This window comes from Castor canadensis, chromosome 12 (genome assembly GCF_047511655.1).
Source record: "Castor canadensis chromosome 12, mCasCan1.hap1v2, whole genome shotgun sequence".
Lineage (NCBI taxonomy): Eukaryota > Metazoa > Chordata > Mammalia > Rodentia > Castoridae > Castor > Castor canadensis.
In genome coordinates this window covers 8,000,190-8,025,736 of record NC_133397.1, presented here as the reverse complement: position 1 = coordinate 8,025,736, position 25,547 = coordinate 8,000,190, and the positions used below count along the sequence as shown (strand labels likewise).

At 49.0% G+C, this 25,547-nt stretch overlaps 1 protein-coding gene across 1 annotated transcript; it reads right to left on the bottom strand.

Annotated features, from left to right (window-relative positions):
- Window positions 1-160: 160 nt before the first annotated feature.
- Klf11 (KLF transcription factor 11) lies at window positions 161-10,743 on the bottom strand. Its single transcript, XM_020178715.2, has 4 exons — window positions 10,576-10,743; window positions 8,969-9,238; window positions 6,922-7,879; window positions 161-2,813 (listed from the first exon to the last, which is right to left on the bottom strand). Exons 1-4 carry the CDS (start codon window positions 10,615-10,617, stop codon window positions 2,533-2,535), a joined length of 1,551 nt encoding a protein of 516 aa, XP_020034304.2. The 5' UTR covers window positions 10,618-10,743; the 3' UTR covers window positions 161-2,532.
- Between the last annotated feature and the right edge of the window lie 14,804 nt (window positions 10,744-25,547).

Below are 25,547 nucleotides of genomic sequence, written 5' to 3'. Positions count from 1 at the left end.
ACAGGAAAAGCAACATCCTCATAGTTCAGAGAGAACAATCCAGGGAATGCACACAGACTAAAGCCCAGAAAACAGAGAATTCAGGTGAAGCCAAGGCACAATGAATTTTAGATTCATCCAGAAGTCATCAGACACAGTTAAATGACAAAGGACACAAGTCCAGTTTGCAAATCAAGAAAGTTTTATATGATTCAAAGAAAAAAGTTACATTACACAGTCATTTAAATAATAAGTCAAAGTCTGTTACATAAAACATAATTATGAAACATTTTAAATTTTACTACTGAAACTACTAAAAGGCTCAAAGTCAAAAAAGATCAAGCAAAACTGCTCAGGCAATAAAGTGCACTGGGGAACCTGCCTCATCACACAGCTTCCAATACCCAGAGGTGCTGCAGAAGGGGCCCCGAGAGCAGACACCAAGGGTTCTGGTTCTCGGGAGAGTAGTTTTCCCACTTACAATCTTCCAATAGACAAATGGAGGGGAGGAGAGGGGAGGATCTTTTACAAAAGGGATTTCTAAATCTAATCAGGAAATGGAACCTTAAATTAAAACCACCTTCAACACATCTGTTCTTTAGAAACAATACTGTTCAGAGAATGGAGTTGTGTGACAAACAACCAAGCAATCAAAGACCTCCATTGCCCGCCAGAACACTGGCAGGATGGACATTACTTTGCATGTCATAATTAAGAAAAATACCCAAATTTGGAACTGGAAGTGTGGCTCAAGTTGTAGAGCGCTTACTTTGTAATCGCGAAGCCCTGAGTTCAAACCTCAGTCCCACCAAAAAAAAGAAAAATATCCAAATTTGATACCATTTACAACATACACCTAGTCAAAAACAGTGTAAGAGAAAGAGTAAGAGAAAGGCTTGGGTCATGGGAAAAGCATGAGCTATGTACAATTATGGTTCTGCAACTGTCTTATGTCCTATGACAATAGGAACATTCAACTTATGGAGCTTTCTGAAAATGTGAAATTTTCCTAAGAATACATACACACGTATGTGTCAAAAAGCAGTTGATACTAAGACTGGGTGTGAACTAGCACGCATAAATAAACAGTGAGAGTCGTGTCAGACTAAGAAGACCTGAACACAACACCCAATTTTACTTAATTATTCATCATTTCACTTTACCATCATTTTAATAACGTTAAACGCCAATAACTAAAAGGCGAATAAAAATGTAATCCATACTACACAGGAAATATTCCCACGCCACCAAAGTAGTGCAACACTCTGTTCTTACATTTATTTTGAACTTGCAACATTCAACCAAAACCAGCTTCAGTGGCCACCAACACAGGCAGCCAGTGTCTCGTATGTGGAGAACGTGCTTACGCCAGCTTACAAGTGCCCATGGTACATTTGCTAGGTAATTGCAAAAACTCCATTCCAAGTAATTTTCTGTTTGATCAAAACAATTTCCTTCAAACAAAATGAATTAAAGGGCAGGTAGATTGCATTCACTGCCATTTAGCAAAACATGCATTTCCTATAATTTTTCATCCTTAATAAAGGAATCTGAATCTCTGAGCGGACTGTACGAACATGCACCTCACTTCAGATGAGCTGTACTTTGGTGCAAAGTTCATCCAATCAATACATTTCCTCTTCTCTAAGTAGTCACTCTACCCACCACATAGTGTGGGTAAGGCCACATCAAAGGAAGTCAACTGATAATCGGCAAAGCAGCTGGGTTGAGTGTCTGAATTCTCCTTTTTGGTTCCTTGGGTACCAGCAGGAAGTAGACTCCCTTGCTCTGTACAGATCAATCACCCAGAAAACGACAGTGCACGGTGCTCAGATCCTGCCCCAGCTGCTGCTCACCGAGAACTGGCCAGTAGCCCAAGTACTCGTTGTACCACGGACGCACGTGACTACTTCTCGCAAACCAAAATTTTAGTTTCTTGGGCTACAGGATTGATTGCCTGGGATTTTCCTTGAAAATGCTACAAAGAAGCTGACTACAAAATTAATTTTTCCCTTTTAAGAGGCCCCTAGTCAACCAGGTCTGATTCCAAAAACTTTCTAAAAGGTCTAATTACAAACTTTTTTTTCTTCTAAACGATGTACCAAGCTTACTAAAAGCAGGGTCATTATAAAACTTTGTTACTAAACACTGAAAATAAGGCTGTAAAATCATCTATCTAGAAATTAGTGATCTGAGCACCAATATAAATATCTTTATAAAAAAGTATAAAAATTAGTACCCTGTCTCATTTCTACAAAACATGAATAGAAAGGTTGTAAAAATCCAGATTTTGTAAACTTTACTGCCAAAACGTTTGTTTGAGTGCTGGTGATTTAGGTTATCAAATTTTCTTCCATTTCCTTAAAACAAACAAAAAGCCTCTGAAACCACAAAAGATACTGAACAGGGTCCCAACCAGAACAGAAAAGTTAACACGCTTCCATCAGAACCAGCTCCCCAGTCTTCCTCTGCCCCCAGACCATGTGTTTTGGACATCGGTTCCATTCCTGGAAGAGGCTCTTGAAAAATCCCACGGTAAGGCCAGCAGCCCTCTCAGGCCGAGGCCGGCGGGGGCTCGAGGGGGCTCCCTGGGCTCTCTGCTGAGGCGATGCTGTTCAGCTTGCCCACCTCCGCCTGCCAGCCGGGAATCTTCTTGGTCGTCATATGGCGCCGGGCATGCTTTGTCAGGTGGTCACTGCGCATGAAACGCCGGTCACACACTGGACACACAAACTTCTTCTCCCCTGTGTGCGTTCTGCGGTGGCGAGACAGCTCATCTGAACGTGCGAACTTTTTATCACAGCCATCCCAGCTGCAGCTGAAAGGCTTCTCCCCTAGGAGGTGAAGAGCATATTAAAGTAAGCAGACATGGTCAGCACTGCACTAACTAAGTTAAGACATGCCATTTAAAAGTTGTGTTCACCAAAATCTCAGAAGTAAAATATTGTTCCAGTATGGACCATTCAGAAGTCAATAAACTCTGCAAAATGCATTTCTTCTCGCCACACCTAAGTGTAATATGCCGGGGCTCAAAGATGTCAAACTAACCTCATCTCTCTCAAAAAGAAAGAAAGCAGCAGGGCTGGGGGTATGGTTGGCAAGCACGAGGCCCTGAAATCAAATTACAGTACAAAAAAAGAGAGAGAAAAATACGTGTACACACACATGTATACACATGCATCATCTTGCTACGTAGCCCAGGCTGATCTGGAATTCATGCTGGGATTATAGCTATGCCTACCAAATCCAGCTCTTAAAAAGTGTCTGTGTGCACTGGCTGTACTAGGATTTGAACTCAGCATCAAGCTTGCTAGGCAAGTGTTCTACCACACTTGAGCCCTAGCCCTAGCCCTAGCCCTTTCTGCTTTGGTTACTCTTTGAGATAGGGTCTCAAGGTTTTGCCAGAGCCAGCCTACTTTTGTCTCTCAAGTAGCTGGGATGACAGGCGAGCACCACCACACCCAGCTTTTTTTGTTAAGATGGGATCTTGCTAACCTTTGCCCAAGCTGCCCTTGGGACTGCAACCTTCCCAATATCTACCTCCCGAGTAGCTGGAATTACAGACTGAGTCATCACAACTGGCTAAAATATACTTTTAAATAAAAATATTTTTTTAAATAAAAATACTGTTATAGCTTGGATAGGAGGAAGAATTATTTTTTTTGTAATAAGGTGTCACTATGGAACTCGCCATCCTCCTGTCTCCTGGGGAAGATTTTTTTCCCCCTAATACTGGGGTTTGAACTCAGGACCTCACGTTCGCTAGGCAGGTGCTTTACCATTTGAGCCACTCCACCAGCCAGGGGAGAAGATTCAAGTAATTCCCTCTTAGGATGAACTGCACATCCAAATAAATAAGTAAATAAAATCCCTCCTAGTACCTTTAAGACTTCTCAGAATCATTAATTTTATCTCTGTATTTCTTACTACACTGAAATAGGTCAGTTACAAAATGGCAAGGTTAGCATTCTAATAGACACCTTCCTATTAAAAGCTGCCAGTCTTTGCCATCCATTCAAAGTTTCAGAGCACCTGACGGCCTCCACTGTCTTACTTTAAGAGGTAAAAGGAGGGGGCAGAGGAGACTCCCTGCAGACAGCAGGCTCCCTCAGCAGGGCCCTCAGCCTTTCCAGCCAGAAGCACGCTGTTTTCTGCACCCTGAAGCATGCCGTTTTCTGCACCCTGAAGCCCCTCCACCAGGCTATGCCAAGCACATATTGCCTGTATGATGGCTGATTTGCTACACAGTTACGTACTGGTATGTAACCTGTTTTTTCATGGATTTCCTATAGCAGGTGGCAAACAACGGTGGCTTTGAACGAAGGGGTATTTCAGACACATGAACCGTGATATTTTCCAGTTTAATTAAAAAGAAAATTCAGGGCCAGAGGAGTAGCTCAAGTGGCAGAGTGCCTGCCTTGTTCTGCATCATAATGAACCATTATAAACAGGAGGGCCTGAAATTCCATGGATTTCAAAACCCCAGGTTAAGCATAAGATTGCTACTATGGTTTGACGTGTCCCCCAAATTTCCCATATTGGAAACCGAACCCCAAAAGCCATATGCTGATGGTATTTGAGAGATGGGATCTTTGGAGGGTAATTGGGTCATAAGGGCAGATTAATCCACTTATGGATTAATAAGGAGTGGCTTGCTGTCTCTCCATGTGATGCCCAAGAAGCCCTCACCAGATGTTGGAGCCATACTGTTTTTTTTTCCGCAGTGCCTAGGAGTGTGCACATGCTAGGCAAGGCTCTACCACTGAGCTTCGTTCCCAGCCTTGGGGCCAGGTTCTTGGATTTCCCACGTCCAGACCATGAGCTAAATAAGCCTCTATTCTTTACTATTTACCCGGTCTCAGGAACTCAGGCTCAGACAGTAGTCCTACCTGGTCCTGGTTCTCCTCCCACTGTCAGCAGCATTCCCAGCATCCAGCAACTGGACAAAGACTAACAGCTGTTTGGCATGGGATTTATAAAGTTCCCTAACTTGTTATCAAAAGTGGAGTATTCATTCACTTCTCCTTATTCCAATGTAAACGTTTTTCAGGTTGGCAGAAACATATGAAAAGTGATCCTTATCCTAGTAACCTTACCCATAGTTTCTGTTTCCCATTAAAAGTCCAATGGAGTGTTTACAAAATGGCACAAAAGAGGATTCTCAGAACTTTTATGGTTATTTAAACTGAAGTACTTTGGGAAGCATGAAAGGAACTTGCTTTGACTGCAGTATTTTTTTTGCCATTCTGTCACTACTTCTACCAAGGGAGATCGAATAAACAGGAAAATCTCATTCAGTCACCTCCCTAAATCTGGAATTTGTGCTCTGATGTGAAGTTTACCTGGGTAGACTCAGCAAAAAGCAGAGCTTACCACCAAGGAGCCTATGAGAAGAGAGCAGATCAATTTCCTCAGAAGTACCCCTTCACTCTGACATAGCACAAGGCTCCCCTTGCTAAGGGCCAATCATCACTTACTAGGGTCAGTCATCAGGAATTTATATCCAGGTGAGATACAACCAGTATACAGTAACTAAAAGACAAAGGGAGATGATGGTGAGACACACAAAAAACCACTAGCAGGAAGTCAGTCAAAAGAAAGAAGGAAGAAAGAAGACCAGGAAACATCCTAAGAACTAATTTTTGGAAGACCCTTGGAGGATCTCACTAAGTTGAGATGGGCAGAGGGGTGAGGATAAAAAATGGAAATACAGAACTAGAGCAAGAATGTCAAAGGAAGCCGAGTTTGCTCTGGCAGAGAGCTAAGTACTTCACAAGCCAGGTGTAGGGTCACATCCCCAAGGCCAACAACCACTCTAACATAAAATATGAGAGTTCATTCTGTGATGTCTGAATCCCCGACTGCACTTTATTCTGTAAGTAGGGACTATCACAGTCAGAGTGTACTGTGCTAATTAGAAACCAGTCAATCTCAACAGCATTTTGGAATAAAGCACAATAGTAACTCCTTCAGCAACACAACCTTTCCTCTGTCACAGTCCACAGTGCAGACCTTCTAGTGGAAAGGGGCTTCCATGGTAAAGAGTTTAAGAAACAAGGCTTTACTCAGAATCTCAGATCTGTTCATGTGCTTATTATATGTAAGTACGTATGTATGTCTCTAAATTGCAACTTTAATAGACAGACTATTTAGCCATGGGGCCCTTAGAAAACATCAAACAACACAACAGACCATAACACACAAAACACCTGAGAAATGCTGCTTTAATCTACTGAAGTGATTCTCGGCCAGGCAGCACTCAGCCCTGTTAGACAGCATGCTAGCCACTAGCCCAATGAGCTACTTAAATGTAAACTTCAGCTAATGAAAATGTAAAGCTCAGTTCCTAGTCACGTTAGCCCCATTTTCAAGTTCACGGGCTATGGCTACCCTAAAAGACAGAGAACATTTCCATCACTGTAGAAACTTCTACTGGACAGAGCTAATTAGATAATAAAGAGACCATGATGACATTATTGCTTCTTTTGTGACTTCTGAATTAAAAGTCACTTATTTTCAAAAAACAAAAACAAAACTATATTGTTTTAAACATTCTAGAATCCAAACTTTCCAAGCCTGGATGGACCTGCCCCCCAATTCACATTGATGTTTTTACTGCATGTGAATGCACCCTTTCTAAAATGCAAAGCAAGCATAAGGTATCTACTGCAAAGTAAAGAGAAAGGAGCACCGTAAGTTACCCTAAAAACTGTCAATAGACCAGTCAGAAGACTATCCTACGTGCTGCCACTGGGGTGAGCACTGGCGCCCATGCTTATTCTAATGATAACCCTGATCACTGTTAAGATTGTGACAACTTTTACAGCCCCCTTCCCCTCCTTCAGTGGTTCCCCCTGCCTCTCTCCACTCCGAGGAGGCTCATGGTGCGTTCCCCAACCATGGGGTCTGGTGCTTCCATCGCCCCACCACCCCAGTACTTACCTGTGTGAGTGCGAAGATGAGCCTTGAGGTGAGAACTTTTGAAGTAGGTCTTCCGGCAGCCTGGGAAATTGCAAACGTAGTTCCTCCTTCTGGAGAAGTCTACCTGAGGGGCACAGTTTTGGCTGGAGGCAATGAACACTGGAGCAGGAGCAAGGGGCAACAACTTGGTGTTCCCAATAGTCATGACACTGGATTGGCAGGGGGCAGGCTGGGGGAGGGCACTCTGTGGTAAAACCAGCATCACAGTTCCCTGAGGCACAGGTGGGCCCATGAACACTGGCTGGGGGGCAGGTGCAGCCGGGGATAGGATGGGCTTGGCAGTCCCTACACATGAGGGGGGCGGAGGCTTCAAAATAGCTGGTAACATGGCACTCTGTCCAGTCATGGGGATCATTTGGCAAAGGACGGGGGTATTAGAGACAGGAATGGAAATCAGAGGGGTGGTTTTCCTTGGCAAGTCATTTTCAAAATTCTTTGGTGAGCAAGTCTGAACTGCAGTGGGCCACCCTGCCTGCTGGCCTTTGTTGGTGGGGAACAGGCTACCAGACTTGTGCAAGCAAGGCTGACAGGAAACCGAGTTAGTGATGAATAAACCATCTGTGAGATGTGTGTCTTGCAAAGCTTCAAATTGTCCTAGAAACCGTGCTTCTCGCCCTCTGCCAGGGCACAGTTGCTGCTCTTGAGCTTGGGTGGCAGGAAAGCAAGCAGGACTCTCGCCAGTGCGGCAGATCACACTCGTCATCATGGCCCTGCAGGGGAGGCCAGGGGCTGGTTCCAGTGGTTCTGGCTTCAAATCTGGCAAGCCCCTCTCCACCCTCTTGCTCAGCGCTCTGGTCACCACAGGGGAAGACATGGGAAGGACTGTGATCACAGGTGCTTTGGAATCGGCTACTTGGGAAGGAACAGGTGCTCCTCCAGATGGCTCCATGAGCTCAGGGCTCTGAGGAGGAGTTATGCACTTAAAAACAAATTAAAAAGTACCATGAGAAAAGATTATTTTGGGTAAATTTTAGAAAGAACTTATTTGATCACGATGCCCCCAGTTCCTTAAACAAGATGCATCTAGAGGAGACTGGTCCGAGCCACTCGAAACCCCGCACATCTCAAGGCTGACGAAGCACTGTGCTGTGTATCAGCTCCTCCTTTTCTGCCATCCCTCCCAACCATGCATGGGCTCTGCTGGCCAGGCCAGCTACTAAAATGAGCAATTTAAGCATCAGGACTACAAAGAAAAAACAAATCTATACTTTCAAACAAAGAGCTTTTCACAATAATTTCAGATTGTCAGAAACTCTAGTCAGTAGTTTGCCTGAATTCAGACTCTCTACACTGTGTGTCCCCCACCCCCAATTATTCTAAATCCTCTTCAGTCACTGGTTGAAGAGTCCAATGCTGAGCAATGCTGAGGGGCAACCAGCAGCCAGACCCACTGCTCCTGCAGTCCTTCTCATGCCCTTTCCTCATACTCCAAATCTGCTTTCCTCACTCCTCTTCAGTGCTTCTAGCCCAGTCCACCCATATCACAATTTTCACTTAGCTTAGCAACCTACAGCTCTCAACTTCTCCAACCTGACAAGCGATTTCCCTAAGCAATTTTATAGTTGTATCAAGTTAAAAAAAATAAAAAACAGGGACTTAATGCACCCAAATCACACATGAATCGGCTGCTACAGGAAGGCAGCGCTGGCGGAGGTGCCAGTGTTTCTGGCCAACTGGGACTGTCTCATGCACATGCTTTCTCCAGCTGCTCCCCACATCTTGATCCAGACCAGGTCACTGGGGAAACCTGAGACCCCACCTCAAGACTCCCCAGGGATGTGAGAAAATTTCGCTGCCTTGCCTCTGTCTTAGGTTTCATCCAACAGACACTAACTGTGTCTAGCAAATTATGATTCATCAACAAAAAGAAAACATTTTCAAGAAATGAAAGTTTCCATCTCTTTGGGCCCTCTCAGGGCATGAAAGGTAACTTCCCTCATGTTCAACACTTTTATTTAAGCCACTCCAGGCATTTCACAAAATGCTCCCCTCCCCCACATCCTCTTACCAGAGTTGAAAAAGAATGGAAGTCCTTTGGTAGCTCAGGTGCAGTTGTGTCCATAAGCACAGTGGTGGGGACATCCCCAGAGTCAGAGACAGGTGTGAGAGGTCTTATCTTTAGTAGGTCACCTTTCAGGGATCTTTGACCCCAGGAGCTCATGCAAACAAGAGCCTCAACAGCTTCAATGTCTGTCTGCTCCAAGATGCTGCATGTAGACCTTTCGCTGTCATGCCGCTTCCTTTCCAGGATGGACTCGTAGATGTCCATGATGTCAACCTGAAGGAACACAACACAGTGACTTCTCATCCAGGAGAAAAACAGGGAGGACACTGACAGGCATGTGGCTGTGCACACAGGAGCCTCCACTACTTGAGTGTGGCTCTCCAAACAGAGCAATGAACTCTGTGTTCCAGTAAAACACTTCAACTGGACACTCAGGACTACTCTGCTTTCAAGACTGGACTAGGTTAGCAACCTTAAAAAGGTTCCTAAGTTCAAGTTTTTCTTGGGCAAATGATCAGTAAGACTACCTCCAGAGGTATAAGTCAAAGTGGTTAGTGGGAAGTTGTCACAGGGAGAATGAGTCCAACTAAGTGGTCTGCTGGTGGGTGAGACCCGTGATGTGGCTGAGCTGGCAAAGTCACTAGAGTGGGAGCATTTTTGTGAACTCTCCTGGGCACTCATCCATTATCCCTCGCTAATAATTTCCCAGTGGTTGAACTCCCAGGGCACGGTAGATTCTGAAATAGGCAGTGCTGATTACTGCTGGAAGGGCGTGAGAAGAGGGAGAGCCAAGGTGATGCCAGAAGAGGCCTATCTCCCTTCCTACATGCCCCGCCTTAAATCTATAAAAACACACATTTCCATCCAATCTGCCTAAGGATCAAAACTTCCCCACGGCAAGATTTCCCCTCTGCAAACAGGGAAAGAGGCTACCTTTGCAAAAACCTCTATCTCAGCTTCTGTCCCGCATCCTGCTTCACGAAACCAGCCTTGAGGCCAGAGTGGCCCCGCAGGTGGGAAGAGCTCGCCCAGTGTCACCAGGGATAAGACTAACCCAAGTCAAGTGCACTGCGGAGCCCCAGGGCCTGTCTTCGGGCCGTGCAGCGTTCCCGCCAGGCACCCGCGTGCTGCGTCCCCGCCCCTCGCCCCGCCCCCAGCATTCCCGCCAGCCGCTCTTGCTCCGCCCCCGGAGCCCCCGGCAGCAGCCCTTGCCTCCGTCCCTTCCTTTTGCCCCGCCCCCTGCCCCACCCCCCGCGTGCGGCGTTCCCGCCAGCCGCGCCCCCACTCAACGGCCGCCTTCCTCCCTGGGCCTAGGTGACGTCATGGCTGGAAATAGCCCCGCGCCGGGAGGAGCCGCTGCGGACCTCAAGACAAAGCTGAATGTCTGGTGGCGCGGGGCACGCCCCCCTCCCAGCCCCGGCCCGGACCCGATCCGACCCCGCGCGGCCACCGCCCCGCCCAGCTCCAGAGCCCACCCGGGCCCCACCAGTGCCACCGCGACGAGCACCCTCGCATCCCCCCACACGCGCTCCGGCCCCGCAATGCTGTACGTCTCTGTCTCGCCCTTCGCTGAGACCGGCGTCCCCTCCCATACCGGCCCCGCCACTCACCGCGCGCGCGTCGCTCGGGCCCGCAGAACCTGGCGTATGCATGGTGCCGGTGGCCTGGAGGCAACAAAGCGGCCGCGGGCGCGAGCTGGGCGCACGGCAGCGGCCGCACGTGCGCGACGGGCAGCAGCTACCCGAGCCCCTGCGGCCGGCGTGCGCCTCCGCCCGCCCGCGCGGTTCTGCTCCGGCGCGGCCCTCGCGGCGCGGGAGGGGCGGGGCGCTGCGGAGGGAGCGGCCGGGGGCGGGGCACGCGGGCAAACCAAAATACACCGCGCCCTGCTGGGGGCGGGTCGGCCGCCGCCAGCCAATCCGCGCCAGGCCCGTTTGCAGCTGGCCAATGGGCGCCGTAGGGGGCCGCGTGATCGGAGCCTGGCCGCGGCGTGATCCAGCAGGACGGGAGGCGGCACGTGTTTTGGTCTGGGCAGAAGGCGGGGCCTGAGGCCTGGAAAGTAGGGGAAAGGTCCCGGTGGCGGCGAGCTGCGGCTGGGAGGTCGCGCTGAGCGGCTGGCCTGGGGATGACACGGACCGCGCGTAATGGGGTCGCTTGCAGACTGCGCAGGCTCCATGGGCTAGGTCGGTCCGGTACAGGGGACCCAGCTGGAGAGCTTAACCAGTTTTTTGATTTCTCTTAGGAGTGCATTCCAGGTTCTTACGAGTGCCTCCGTGCCCAGGACTAGTTTTGAAAGCTAGCCGGTTCTACGTGACATTCCTGCAGATCCGGAACTTCTCTGCCTGCGTGGTCCCCTGACGCCCTCCCCAGGCACATCTGAGTGGCAGTTTGCCTGTTTAAAGGTGAAATGTGCTGGGTGAAACCCGCCCATTCTTCCCACACCTGATGGAGACGCCACCCCCTTCCTCAGCAAGGCCCCCTTCCCTGCGTGAGAGCCGGCCCGGTGCCCGTCCACGGCACCCTTCTGTGCTGATGCTGCCCGCGTCTCCTCTCTGGGTGTGCTGATGCGCACGCGGCCCTAAACTGCAGACAGAAGTCCTGCTGTGCGGGCGCCCCACGCGCCCTAGGCGCAGCAGTGCGACACCCCTCCACCCGCCTCCCGGGCCCACCCTTGAACCCTGACATGGGTGGAGCCCCAGCAAGTTGTGAAAAAGTTCACGGCAGAAGACAGTGGACAGGAGCCTGGCACCATGCTGCCTGGCCACACCAAACTCACGTGAACAGGCAGAGCAAGTCGGAGGTGGGGCCCAGGGCTCTTGCCCACTCCGTGTTACTCACAGGCCTAGTCTGGTTGGGCAGGCGGGTGGAGTAGGCTAAAGAGGGAATTTGTCGAAAGTAACAGTAGGACTGTTTAAAGACGAATTAACCATGTTTAACGCTTCCAGAAAGACCTGGGGAGTCTCTGAGCAGGGCGGAGGAGCTGCACGGGAGAAGTTAATCTTCCACTCAGACTTGACTACTCTGTTTGGCCTGGCTGCCTCCATTGCCTTCTCCCTGGCACGGTCCGTTCCCCACCCAGCATCACCAGGAATCTTTAAACCTTTCAGTGGCCCCACTGTGCTTGAGATGGCCACACTCCCTGACGTGGTCTGTGAGCTCCTGTGGGGACCTGCCTTTTCTCCCACACCCCAGTATGGTTCCTGTGATTTGAATGCCCCCAGAAGTCACGTGCTGGGAACCTAATCCCCAAAGTCATATGCTAATGGTATTTGGAGGTGGAGCCTTCGAGAGGTAATTAGGAGTAAATAAAATCAGGGAGGGCCCCGGTGATGGCGTAAGTGGCGTTGTTAAGTGGTGATACCTGTAATCCCAGCAACTCCAGGGGCATAGAAGGAGGATGCTGGTCCAAGGCGGGCCCAGGGCAGAAACTTAAGACATTCAAGACATGCTTGGGGAGGGGGGTGGTACCAGTGGGAGGGAGGAAGATGTGGAGAGAGGGTGTAGGAGGTGAGTATGGTACAAGTTTTGTGTACTCATATGAAAATGGAAAAATGAGACCTGCTGAAACTGTTCCAGGAATGGGGGAGGGGGATAAAGGAGAATGGAGGAGGTAATTTCAACTATGATATATTGTAAGAACTTGTGCAAATGTCACAATATACCCCCAATACAATAATTTTAAAAAATTAATTTTTAAAAAAAATTTAAAAAGGCATTGAGGGAAAAAAAGGCATGGGTCAAGTGGTAAGAGGGCCTCTGAAGAAGCTTGAGCCTCTGAGTTCAAACCCCAGTACTGCTGAAAAATAAATAAATAAAAATAAAATTTAAAAATACCAAGGACGCTTGCTCCATCTTGCCACGTGATACCCTCCCCACATTGTGATGCAGCAGGGAGATCCCAGCGCCATGCTCTGGGGTTCCCAGCCTCCAGAACTGTAAGCCAGATAAACCTCTGTGTAAATTGCCTGCGGGCAGGTATTCCAACACAGAAAACAAAGACAAAGACCCCTCTTGGTTGCTTGTCACATCAGCCTCTCTGTTGTTTCCAGGACCTGGCACTTGCTGTTCTTTTGAATGTTTTTCTGGCACATGCATCTTCTGACCTTACCTGTCATCCCCTAGAGAGGCCTCCTCCCGTGTACCTGTGGTCTCCAGCCAACCTCCAATTACTCCCTCTCTGTGGTCTCCTTGTTTACTTTTCGTGATCTATAGCTTTCCTGTTTCTCTAGTTATTTGCTTTCTGCCTGTCTCCTCCCAGATAGACGCTCCCTGGAATAGGAGCGTATCTAATGTGTCCATGCAGGTGTGCAGGCACACGGCAGCCACTGGTTGAATGAGTGCATGAAAGCCAACACCTGCTGGCCTCTCTACTTAGGCATCCCACAGACACGTGTAATCCAGCGTTCTTGGACCTGAATTCATATTTTACCCAAGTGTGGATTCCTCACTTACAAGCAGGGCACCTCCAGATGCTGTGTTCCTTGTAGCAGAAATCGAGAGTCGCTTTTGACTCCTCCCTTTCCCACACTTGTTTTCTTTTAACAATAACATCATCCTAAACACCTCTCAAACCAATCTTGTCACCCACTCCTGCCCTGATCCAGGCCACCGTCTTGGCTCATCTAAATAAATGCCACTGCCTTCTGATCTCCATCCTGACCCCCTGCACTCTGCCCATCACCTCACTGCCAGCTGTTTGCTCCTATGCAGGGACAGCTACAGGATCAGTTCCTAGAAGTATTATCACTGGGTTAACTGCTCTTCTGCCTCTCCTCTCCCCTCCCTCCCCCTCCTTTTCCATCTCTCCCCTCCTCCCATCTTTCCCCTCCTCTCCCCTCCCCACCCATTCCCTTGCTTCCCTTTTCTCTTCTCTTTGCCTCCCCGCTCGGTTTTATTGCAGTATAGCATAAATATAGGAAGGTACAAGAACTTATGTGTACAACTCAGTGACTCTTCATAGGGCAAACTCACTGTGTCACCAGCACCTGCAAGAAACAGGGTTTTAGCAGAACTCCAGAAGCCTTCAATCTTCTCCCAGTCACTAATCCCTGACTCCTGCCCAGGTAGCCCTTATCATGACTTCCAGCACCAGGGCTTGGTTTTTCATCAGTTGAAACATTTACAGAGAGAATCTGCTGTATGTGCAATATTGGATCTGGGTTCCTTCCCTCAGTGTGCTATTGTGTGTCCTTAGGGTCTGTTTATCTACATGGTTATACCACAATGTGTCAATCCATTCTTCTGTTGATGGACGTTGGGTTTGCTTCCAATATGGGGCTGTTACGAATAAAACTGCCAGAAAATTCTGATGCGTGCACATGTGTGTTTTTGATTGTAGATATCGTCAGGTTGCCCTCCAACATGCTGTGTGACCATTCGTCCTGGTGACAACAGACAGCAAAAGCAGTTCTCCATTTCTTCAGTATTGTTAGATCTTCTTGGCTTTTTTGACTTTTGTTAAGCTAAATGGAAAAAGTGAAAGCTCATAATATTTGTATTTCTTTAATGAACTTTACTTGAAATTTTCCCCTATTATTTAATTTTGATTTCCCGTGAACTTTGGAGGTAGTTTTGACAGATGGTGTAGGAATTCAAGCACATATATATGCTGCAGAGAAAAAGCAAGATACAAGAGACAGCAAGGGGCTGGTGGGTGGAATGAGGTTGAAGAAGTGGGGCAGGGAACTGGAAGCATAGGACAGGGAGTCAGTCCTGGGCAGGAGGAAGGACCTGCTTCATGGGACAGGGGTAAGGAAGGCAAGATGTCTAGAGATGGAGGAAAGTTCTGGAATAGAAGAGAGAAGGACAGGGCGCTCACATCTTAGTGACCTGCAAGGACCAGCCATTTGCTGAGGGCAGAAGCCCTGCTGAGGCTGAGACTGGGTGAGACAAGAAAGGTGTGGAACTGACTCAGAGAAGGTGGAGGAAGACTGGCAGGGTCAGTCGTTCCCTCCTCCCCGCACCGAGAACCCAGCAAAATGGTAGAACAACCATGGACAATTAATTAGGTTCTTCTTGTGAGTCTTGGTTTTTTCACTTTTGTAGTACTGGGGTTTGAACTCAAGACCTCACACTTGTTAGGCAGGCACTCTACTACTTGAGCTACTCTGCCAGCACTTTTATGTGTTCAGTATTTTCAAGGTAGGGTCTCACAAACTATTTGCCTGGGCTGGCTTTGAACCACAATCACTCTGATCTCTGTCTCCTAAGTAGCTAGGATTATAGGCATGAGCCACCGGTGCCCAGTGTGAGTCCTGGTTTTAAAGTGTGGGTACTCTTCATGGGTAGGATTGGAGTTGGATTAACTCTGGGTTTCTAATCAGCCTTAAACTATGATCAAGTTAGTTTTCATGATTTTGTTAAGAATGAGAAAAAATAAGGTCAAAGAATGGATTAGTTTCATTTCATGCTATGGGACTTTTAATTTTTTCAAACTATGCTATGATTTGACTGTGTCTCTCAAGGTGCATGTGATAGAAATTTGATCACCAGTGTGGTGATGGTGGAAGGTGGGGTCTTTAAGAAGCAGTTATTCCCTGAGGGCTCTACCCTCATAAATGGGCTAATGAGGTATGTCCCTTATAAAAGGATAAACTTGACTCCCCCTTACTCCCTCTTATTTTCTCTGCTCTCCTGCAAAGGATGGCACAGCAACAAAGCCATTGCCAATACTGTCCCTCAGTTTTGGTTCCCAGCCTCCAGAACCATAAGCAACAAATTTGTTATTGAAATTGAAATTTTAATGTTTTTAAAATCTTAGACTGTTGATTATAAATTCCCGGCTTGTGGTATTGTGTTATAATGGCACAAATATTCTGAGATGCTGAATATTATTCTGATATTATATCATCCTATTTTTTTATGTCTTTTGTGGCAAGATGGTGATCATAGATGGCACATGATGCCCTAACAAGCCTCCCGCACCCCACTCCTGTCTGATAATCCAAGGCTACCAGGGCTGGCCTCCTTTCTACGTTGACCTTGGAGGACCTGATTTCCATGCCCACTCTGGGCCTGACAGCTCTTGAGTGTTCCAGTCTTTGGTCAGAGCCACCCTCACTTGCCTGCCAGGCTGTGTGGGAGGATCAGGGAGAGCTGGAGGGCAGGGGAGTCTGCCCACAGAGGCCTGGATCCACCCATTCTTCCTGCTATTCTCTTTTTCTCTGGCTTGAACTCACTTGGCCAGAGGCAGCACAAGAACCAGAACCTGCTGTGAGCTGATTAGGTACTTGGCTAGCTATCTGTTTCAGTAAATGGCCCAGTAAGTGGTTAACAAATGAGTGGATGAGTGAGTCACAGGCCCACCAATCCACAGCCCCGCTCAGTGACTGCGCGGGAGTGAGTCTCCATCCCTCCTAACACCCTCTGACGCCTCGCTCCTCTCCTAGGGGACCCTGCAGATGGGGAGCAGAAGGGTTTGTAGGGGTAGTTGAGGCATGTATCATCCATGTTAACCCACTCATTTACAGATAAGGAAACTGAGGCCTAGTGGGCTCGCACAGGCCACTTTGCCCAGGCGAGAAATCACAAGGATGCCTGGTCTGCTGTGTGAGGTGCAAAGGAAGTTCAGGCCAACACACGTGTGGAATATCAAAAGTAGGCCCGCATTGTGCTAGGAGCTGGATCTTAACCCTGTAACCATTGTGGCCCCCACTTTATAGATGAAGGAACTGAAGAATAGAGAGGTGAAGCAACTGCTGTCTTCACGGCTAGTGAGTGATGGACCCCGGATCCACCTCCCAGCTCAACTCCAGAATTTCTTTCTCCCAACTATCCGGCTGCTAAGAGCACTTGGTAAGTCCTTGCATGGAAGCGCTGCTGGCAATTCATCCCAAATACAAAAGGGGTACTTAGCTCCTGTCCCTCCAGAGGGTGAGGGAGCAAGTGCTGCTTTGTCCCTACAAGTGCTGACCATGCCTTGCCCCTATCCCCACAGGCCTGCTTGCAGCTCTGGCTGCTTCCTGGTTGTTGTGCCTTCCTCCTGTGTCTTCAGACTGGGGCACCCTCTCTATGCGCTGTCTTCCGTCCTGTCTAGAGGGAGGACCAGGCTGTGCCTATGAGTCAGGCATTCAGGGTAGAGGGGCTGCATGGTCCCAACCTGCAGCTTTTGTCAAAGGAAAACCTGAATGGGGTTGGAGGTGCAGGGAGCCACTGGAAGCTCCTCTGAGGGGCAAGGCACTTGGCAAGCCCCTTGCAAAGCCTGGGGTGGCACAGACTACAGGTCAGTGAACGAGAGCTCCATTTACTTCGGGACATGGGGACATGGAGAATAAGCCCCGCCTTCTGTCCTCGAGCTCCCCACTGTTTGGTAATTCAGACCGACCCACAAACCACAGGAAGTACTGTCTACCAAGCTCTGCTGATACCAATGTGGTGGGCAGCAGAGCAGACTCAGTTATTCCTTCTGGGTTGCTGGTCTGGGACAGTCATTTGAGCTGGGTGTTAAGGGACAAGTAGGAGGAAGCCATTCAGGGAAAGGAGCCCCTCCACTACTAATGACACAGCTCCTCAATTTTTGTAATCTTCATGTGTTAGCACGACACCTTCCTATGCAGTAAAAGCCCAACATATCGAAAAGACCTTAGGAAAACCCCCTGTGATGCTATCCAGGCCACGTTCCTCACACCTGAGCAGGGAAGGCTTGTCAAAGCCCAGGCTGTGGTTCTGCCCCAGCTTCTGACTGAGTAGGGCTCGGGTGGGGGCCTAAGAATCTGCACATCTAACACGCCCAGGATCGTTGATGCCCTGGTCTAGGAATTGCAGTAGGAGGACTATTGATTTACAGAAAGAGCAAACAGAAAAGAAGCAGCTCATCCCAGTTCCCCAGTGAGTGCTAGCAGAAATGGCTGGACCCTGCCTCCAGACTCTTCCCCACCCTTGCCCTACACTCATTGCTACCCTGCCACTTGTTGGATGGAATGCCCCAGGGCTGCTGTTCCTAGAACACCTGATGAAAGGCTTGGGAAGCCAGCATGGTCTCGGACAGCAACACAAACCACCTCCTGACCTGGAAGGGTCACTGTCCAAGTGTCCTGTGGCTGCCTGGCCTGTCTGCCCAGTCAGCCACTTGCAACTGGGTGTGCTGCCAGCCTGGCTTCCCCAGTGACCCAGTGCAGTGCTGGTGCCAGCCCAGCCAGGGCAGCAGAGCCAGCCCAGGGAAGGAGCTCAAGACATGACTGAGTGGCAGGGAAGAAGCATCACACAGGGGACATTGTGGGTGTCCCTGTAGAGTCCTGAGCAGGAATCTGTGGGGATATGTGCTCTAGGTTCTCTTCACAGGAGAGTGCCAGGTCTCTGCTCTCGTGGGGCTGTTCCTGTGTGCCACACAGCCTCAGGAAGGGACAGCTTCAAGCTGGTTAGCCTCCTGACTCAGCAAAAATGACTTTAACCTCTCTAAGGCAATGCCCAACCAGAGGCAGACCAGCCCCTCAGTTCAGGGTTTCTCCCTGGGCAGGCTGGCCCCTCTGCCAAGGGCTTCCCTGGCACCAAGGGACTCCTCATTACCAGCTGTGGCCCTCTGCTTGGAAGCCCCTCCGTCTTCCCATGAGGCCCCCACTCTAGGCTGTAGTAGTCAGTGCCCCTCCTAGGTGTCCCCACGTGGACATCCCTTCTACAGCTCAGTCAGTGTATTATAGTTATGCTTCCCACTTGTGTCTCTCCACCCTAAACTGATTGCTCCACTCCAGCACATCCAAGAAGAGGAGGCCACTGCGGACTGGGCTCACTCTGCACCCAGGGACTGGCAAACCACTCAGTGAGGGTGAGCTCAGGAAAAGGCCTCATGCCTGGTTTGGCTGGAGCCCCTTCCTGGGTACCTTCCAGATTCTGTGTCACTCGAAGTCCATGCTGGGTCCCTTTGGGTCATTCTGCTGCACAGTGGTGGTAGCATGAAGAGCTGAGGGAGGTCTCCCTGTCTGTAGTGTCACAGTGCTCATGGTTTGGGAGGAGCTGTCATTGCTTCCACTGTTCTCGTTCTGCTTTACCTCTGCCTTGCAGGAACTTGAAGAGTCCAGTAAGAGAATGATCCTTCTTTGTGGCGGCACATGGTGGAGACTCGGAGCAGAACGGTAGATGACATTGGACTGGTCTCCCCGACTATGTGCTTAACGCCCCGTTACTATGTATGACAGTGGTCTGGCTGGGGACATGTCTTTTGCTTTTTAATGCGCTTCCACGTGTGAACTGCTATTCAGAAAGCAAGCTTCTGTTGAAGCCCAGTTCTGGCAGCAGCTGGGCTGGACACAGCAGAGAGATGGGTGTGGCACATAGTTCCTGTGTGACCTTGGGCAGGTTGCCTAACTTCTCTGAGGCCCGTTTCCTCATCTGTTAACTGGGGATGGTGAACATGTCTACTTACAGGAATGTCGTGGGATTAAATGAAGTCATGCTCATATAATATTTGGGAAAGATGTCACATAATGACTTTTCAGTAAGTAGTTAAAAAGAAGCTGTCCCGTGACAGGGACGATCAGGTGGAAAGTAATGACTATGATATGATTTAGCAAGTGCAATGAGACAGCACAGAGAGTCATTGGCCTTCCGTATCTCTGGGTTCAGCGTTTGTGGACTCAACCAACTGCAGATGGAAAACACACACAAAAAAGTGAGTCTATGATGATCAAGTACAAGCCCAGTGCTGGCGGCTCACGCCTGTCATCCCAGCTACTCAGGAGGCAGAGATCAGGAGGATCAAGGCTCGAAGCCATCCTGGGCAAATAGTTCTCGAGGCCCTATCTCAAAAAAATATTCAACACAAAAAAGGGCTGGTAGTGTGGCTCAAAGTGTAGGCCCTGAGTTCAAACCCCAGTATTGCAAAAATAATTTTAAAAAAATACAGACTTTCGTTTCCCTAAGCAATACACTATAGCAATTATGTACAGCATGGAGGCTGTAGGCGGCGTGATGATTAATACAGAAGTGATTTGAAGGATACAGGAGGAGGTGAGGAAGTTACAGGTAAATACCATGCAATTTTAAGAGCTGGGGAGATAGCTCAATTGTTTGCCTAGCATGGCCCTGGGTTTGATCCCCAGCATTGAAAAACAAAAACAAAACAACAGCAAAATCCCAAGTACTATACCATTTATGTAAGGGACTTGAGCCTCAGGGTTTTGGCATCCTCAGAGTCCCAGAACCAGTCCTTCCCTTCTCCCACAACTAACTTCGCCACTTGGAGGGAGGAGAGTCAATGAAGGTCTTGAAGTGATGATACAGAAAACACAGGTAAACAAGGAAATAGGGGCAGGGATGCTGGGGTGCAGTGAGATTCCAAAGCCCTTTAGAGCTGACCTGTCCGGGCATGGAGCTGAACTCCTCTGCCACCCTGTGCGTGGGCTGAGCCTCAGTGACACACTTCTATCGAGAAGCAGCGACTTTGCAGAGGAAAAACCTTGAAGACATTTTTAGTCAAGTGACAGAGGTTAACCTCACCAGCAATGACCTGTGTAACACATTACCACGCAGTGACCTTGGGGTGATCGGAAGGGTCCTTCAGCTCCATGACATTCTTGCCAAAAATGCCCAACAGCAGTCTAATCCTGAGAAATATCAGATAAACCCAAGCTGAGTAACACTCTACAAAACTCATCAGGATGGCTCCATGGGGTCAAGGTTATTAAGCATGGGCCGGATGGAGGGAGCCTCTGGATGGGAGGAGGTCTGTGGAGGCCCCGGGGTCCTGGGCCTGCTCTGGGAAGAGCCATAGTGGAGAGCTGGTGACCCAGTGAAGTCTGCAGATGGGTTGATAGCACATTGTTTACTTTCTTGTTTAACAAATGTGCAAGGTTACATAAGATGTTAATATGAGGGGTGGCTGAATGAAGGGTGTACCGGACTGTCATATCTTTGCACCTTCTCGGTAAATCTAAAGTTATTCCAAAATAAATTTTTTTAAATGATGCATTGTAACAGATAGATCAGAGCAGGTTCTCCAGGTGTGTGTGTGTGTATGCACATAGGTGTGGATGTGTGCACATGTATGTGTGTGTGTCAGAGAGCAGAATGTGAACGCCAAGCTGGGGCAGAGGGGCAGGCATGGAGATTTCGGGGAGCTGTGCCTGCATGGAGTGAGAATGGGAAGGGGTGCTGGAGGCTGGAGAGGAAGACAGGGACTTTGGATGGTGAAAACTCTGGTCAGCCATAATGAGAAGGCTGGATTTCCAAGGGAAGGGAGGGTTGCGTTGGCTAAAGCAGACACCCCAGCACTCCCAAATCAGGGAGACCAGCCTCCCTGATTTACCCAATCAGCAGCCTGCTCTCCATGGCACTATCCCAAGTCATTCCCCAGCCCCAGCCTGTGAAGGCTCTTGTTCTTTAAAATTTCAGTAAAAGGCCAAGCACTGATGGTTCACACCTGTAATCCTAGCTATTATTTGGGAGACTGAAATCAGAAGGATTACAGTTTGAGGCCAGCCTGGGCAAATAGTTCCCAAGACCCCATCTCCAAAATAACCAAAGAAAAATGGACTTGGAGGGTGGCTCAAGTGGTAGAGTGTCTGCTTTGCAGGTGTGAAATTCTGAGTTCAAACTCCAGTCCCATTAAAAAAAAAAAAAAAAAAGACTAGTAAAATCCCTTCAGCCACAGGGCATACAGCCCACATCCAGCTGATGTGACATCCTGGCCAGTATCCTGGGGAATTCCAGAGGCTGCTCACCTCTGGCTCTGAGCATGTCCTGGGACTGATTCTCCTCCTTGTTTCTAGGTCTCTTCTGTGCACAGAGTCCCCTTATGTGGTCCAATCCCTTCACAGCTGAGTGTGTGGACAATGTGACTGAAGATCAGGACAAAGGAGAGGGTATAATGGATGACTTAACAGGGAACACCAGGACCTTCTGTCCTCCAGGGAGTTTTTCTCCGTGAGTGCTGTGCCCAGTCCCTTCAACCACTCTGTTAACTCCACCTCACTCCTTGACCCCACAGTGGTTGGGCCCTGAGCAGTCTTTCCACAACTACAGAGAAGCCTGGCGGGGGGAGTTCTCTGATGGAAGAGTTGGGCTGCAGCCAGCCCTCAAACCACTCTGTCCTCATTCTGCAAGAACACTGGGTGAGGATTGAGATGAACACATGGCTTGCCCATGGCAGAGTGAGTTGCTCTGTGTCACGTGCTTGAGCCAGACTGGGACTGTGGGAGGATTCCTGCCCAAGCAGGCTGCCTGCTGAGGCCCCAGGGGCAGTCCTGAGATTCTGGAGACTTTCAGTGGCTCTCAGTCTTGGGTGACTCATTTGACCTGAGAGTAGTGTGTACATTGGTCCTCTTGTGTGCTCCAGGGCTCCTTTACCAGGGTCTTCTTGAGGCCTCTGTCCTACTGGTATCTGTAGGCTCTGGCTGCTGGGCTCAGAAAGAGGCCACTGGGGCTGGGGCAACAGTCTCCAAGCACCGGAGTCCCTGACTGTGGTGCACCAGGAGTCAGGTTGTCTCTGCTCTCATGTAGAACCTCTGACTGCAGTTTGTCTGAGGAGGCCTGAGCTAAGAGCCAGACCAGGATGATAATCCCTTGAACACATATTTACAGAACACTCTCTCCTTCATTATCTCTTCACAGGTCACCCAAGTGGAGATCACAGGTGAGCAGGAGGAAGAGGCAGAGAGGCTGAGTTGGTCCAGCCAGTCCCATGGGTGGTAGAGGCCAAGGCCTACTCAGGACCTAGGTTTTCTGGGATAACCTCACAGTGCTGGCCTGGGAACAGACACTCAGCCCCAAATGATCAATTCTGCAGGTGCCCTCCATGGAAATGTGAGGTGAGGGGAAGACCTTTGAAGCCACACCTTTGGCCTTGCCTGGTAGAGACAGCACCTTCACTGTGCTCGCTGGGTTGTCCATGCCAACCAACTTTCATGGATGAAGAGGGAATCCAGAGAGGGGTGGGTGGGAAACCATGCAGCCAGAGATATCTCTGGTGACCTTGGTCAGGGTGGAATCACCTTGGAGCCCGCACAGATGGGGCAGAGCACCAGCATGGAATACAGAAACCTGGGCTGTCTGTCTGTTGTCACCCTGACATACCTGGGTGAGGGCTTCCTCAGGTGGAGCCTAACTAACTGCTCTTCATATACAAAAGCACCAGGTGGAACAAGGCCTTCCTGTGGATTACATCGCCCAGACGTTTTCAGCTTAAGAAATGTATAAAGGTTCAACTTGCCTAGAAGCTGCTCCTTTGTCCATTTGGGGCTTGATAAAATCTCTACATTCATGCCAAAGACTCCCAATTTATCCCTCCTATCATTAGGATAAGGAACAATATTAAGAATATCAATGAAGGAAAACACAAAACGAGTCATGTTAGCCAGTGCTTATCCTCCACACCATGCCAGATGCTATGAGACACACACTTCCCACAGCCTCGCTGAAGCTCACACGCACCTCACATTTTAGGTACCACCACCCCATTTTACACAGGGCGTGCAGGAGGGGAGGTCAAGGGAGTTGCCAGAGTCACACAGCAGGGTGTGTGTGTCTGTGTGTCTGCGTGTCTGTGTGTCTGCGTGTGTGTCTTGTGTATATCTGTGTGTGTGAGTATCTGTGTGTGTGTCTGTGTTTGTCTGTGCGTGTATCTGTCTGTGGGTGTTTGTGTCTACGTATGTGTGTGTGCTCTGCCCCCTTGTGAGGTGTGGGCTGCATACTGTTGATGGCGTGTGTGTGTGTGTGTGTGTGAGACGTGTGTCTGTCTGTGTGGGCTTGTGTGTTTCTGTGTGCTTTGCCCACCTGTGAGGAGCGACTGTACCAGTGCATCTTGTTGATGGGCTGCTGACAGGGGTTTGAATCTCCCATTTAGATTCTTTTAGTGTATGGGGGGAGACTTGAACTTGGAGCCTCTCCCACTTCAGACATGCTCACAGTGCTTTTGCTTTTTAGTGTTTTTCAGATAGGATCTTGTGATTTTACCCAGGGCCGGCCTTGGATGGAGATCCTCCTACCTTCGCCTCCCAGGTAGCTGGAATTACAGGCATGAATTATATTCCACACCTGGTCCTTAGGTTATAAAAACCTTAAATAAAGATTTAAAAACTGGCACAACTGAAGATGTGCTTATTTCCATAATTGCATATAATATTTTTAATAATTGTAATACTGTTGCAAAAGTGGTCAGTCCTCATTCTAGAGAACAGAAATACAGAAAAGTACATAAAAAGAAAAATTTTCTCCTCTCCTCCTTGCTCTCTTCCTCTCACTTTACCTCCTATGAAGACAAAAGCAAAGCCCCCTCTTCTGTTCTACCATCTTTCTGAGTCAGTCCAGGGCTCGCTAACAAAATACCACAAACCAAGTGACTTACTTATTTCTCACAGTTTTGGAAGCCAGAGTCTAAGATGGGGTGCCAGCTGGTTGGGTTCTTCCAGGTTGCAGATGGCATCTTCTTGCTGTCTTCACATGGCACAAAGTTAAGCTGTTCTCTGACCTTTTCTGATGAGGGCACAGGTCCCATTCACCAGGGCTCCATCCTCTTAACCTCTTCACTTCCAAAGTCCCTACTTCCTAATGTACAACATTAGGGTTAGGGCTTCTGCATGAATTTGGGGGACAGAGACACAGACCTGCTATCATTGCATTCTACTAAGGCAAGAAATTGGTGCCAGACGTCTTTCTATCTGCAAACACCTGCACACATACACACATACATGCACATGTGCACACAGGTACACATATGTACACGTACCCACTCATTTGGTTTGGAATTTTCTTAATCATAACTGTACCCACAGGTGAACATATTACAACCCACTGTTTCCATCCTGGAAGGCTCCTGTCCAGGGCAAGCTTGCAGCCCAGCTCACTGGTTCTGTCAACTCTCCAGGAGTGCACTTGACATTGTGAATCCTTGGTTTCTTCAGCTCTACAAGGGTGCAGTAATTCCTCCCTAGCTGAGTTCTTTTAAGAACTCATAAAACACGGCATTTACAGGCTATCAAATCATTCCCACCTAGAGGAATTTATTCTTTTTTTTTTTTTTTGGCTTATCTGGGCCCAACCTTGCCCCCATTTAGGGGGGAGATGGAAGTGGAGCTTCTGTTAATGCCTGGAGAAGGACCCAGCTGGGATGCCTCACAGTTGTGGGGCTGTGTTTGTCACCCCACATATGGGACCTACAGAGACCTAGGCAGGGACGGGATGGAGTTCCGCAGGGGCAGGTGGAAGCCCCTTAGGAGCCCTGGTGTATGAAATATTGCCACTGAATTCGCACCCCGGGTTGGTGACCCACCTCGGCTGGGATGGTCCCAGGATGTCCTTCAGAGAGGCCTTGAACTCAGTCATATTTTCCAGCCCAGCTGTTTCAGAGCAGGGGTTGAGGCCATTTAAACTCCAGACCCTCTGGGTTCCTGGTTGTGGATTAAAAAGCATTGGCCAGGAAGGAAGGGAGGTGCTGAGGTGTCTTGGCCAGCACATTCCTCTGGGTGGGAAGTGGGTGCTGAGAACTCCTGGTGACATGGGCCTCCCTGAGGGCTTGTCTTCCCCTGCCTGGAAAACCCCTCCTGACTCACTGGGTGGCCTGGCCACCACTTCCCCTGCAGAGGGATGCACCCAGACCTGCTGCCTCAGCAACCAGTGTATAGGGTGTGGATGGAGGCGGGCTCCTCTTTGTCCTGCC

Coding starts and splice junctions, on each gene's coding strand:
- Klf11 (XM_020178715.2), bottom strand. CDS start 10,617: ATGCATACGCCAGGTTCTGCGGGCCCGAGCGACGCGCGCGCG. Junction 9,239..10,575: donor GCCCGAGCGACGCGCGCGCG/GTGAGTGGCGGG, acceptor GTGTTCCTTCAG/GTTGACATCATGGACATCTA. Junction 7,880..8,968: donor TCCATTCTTTTTCAACTCTG/GTAAGAGGATGT, acceptor TTTGTTTTTAAG/TGCATAACTCCTCCTCAGAG.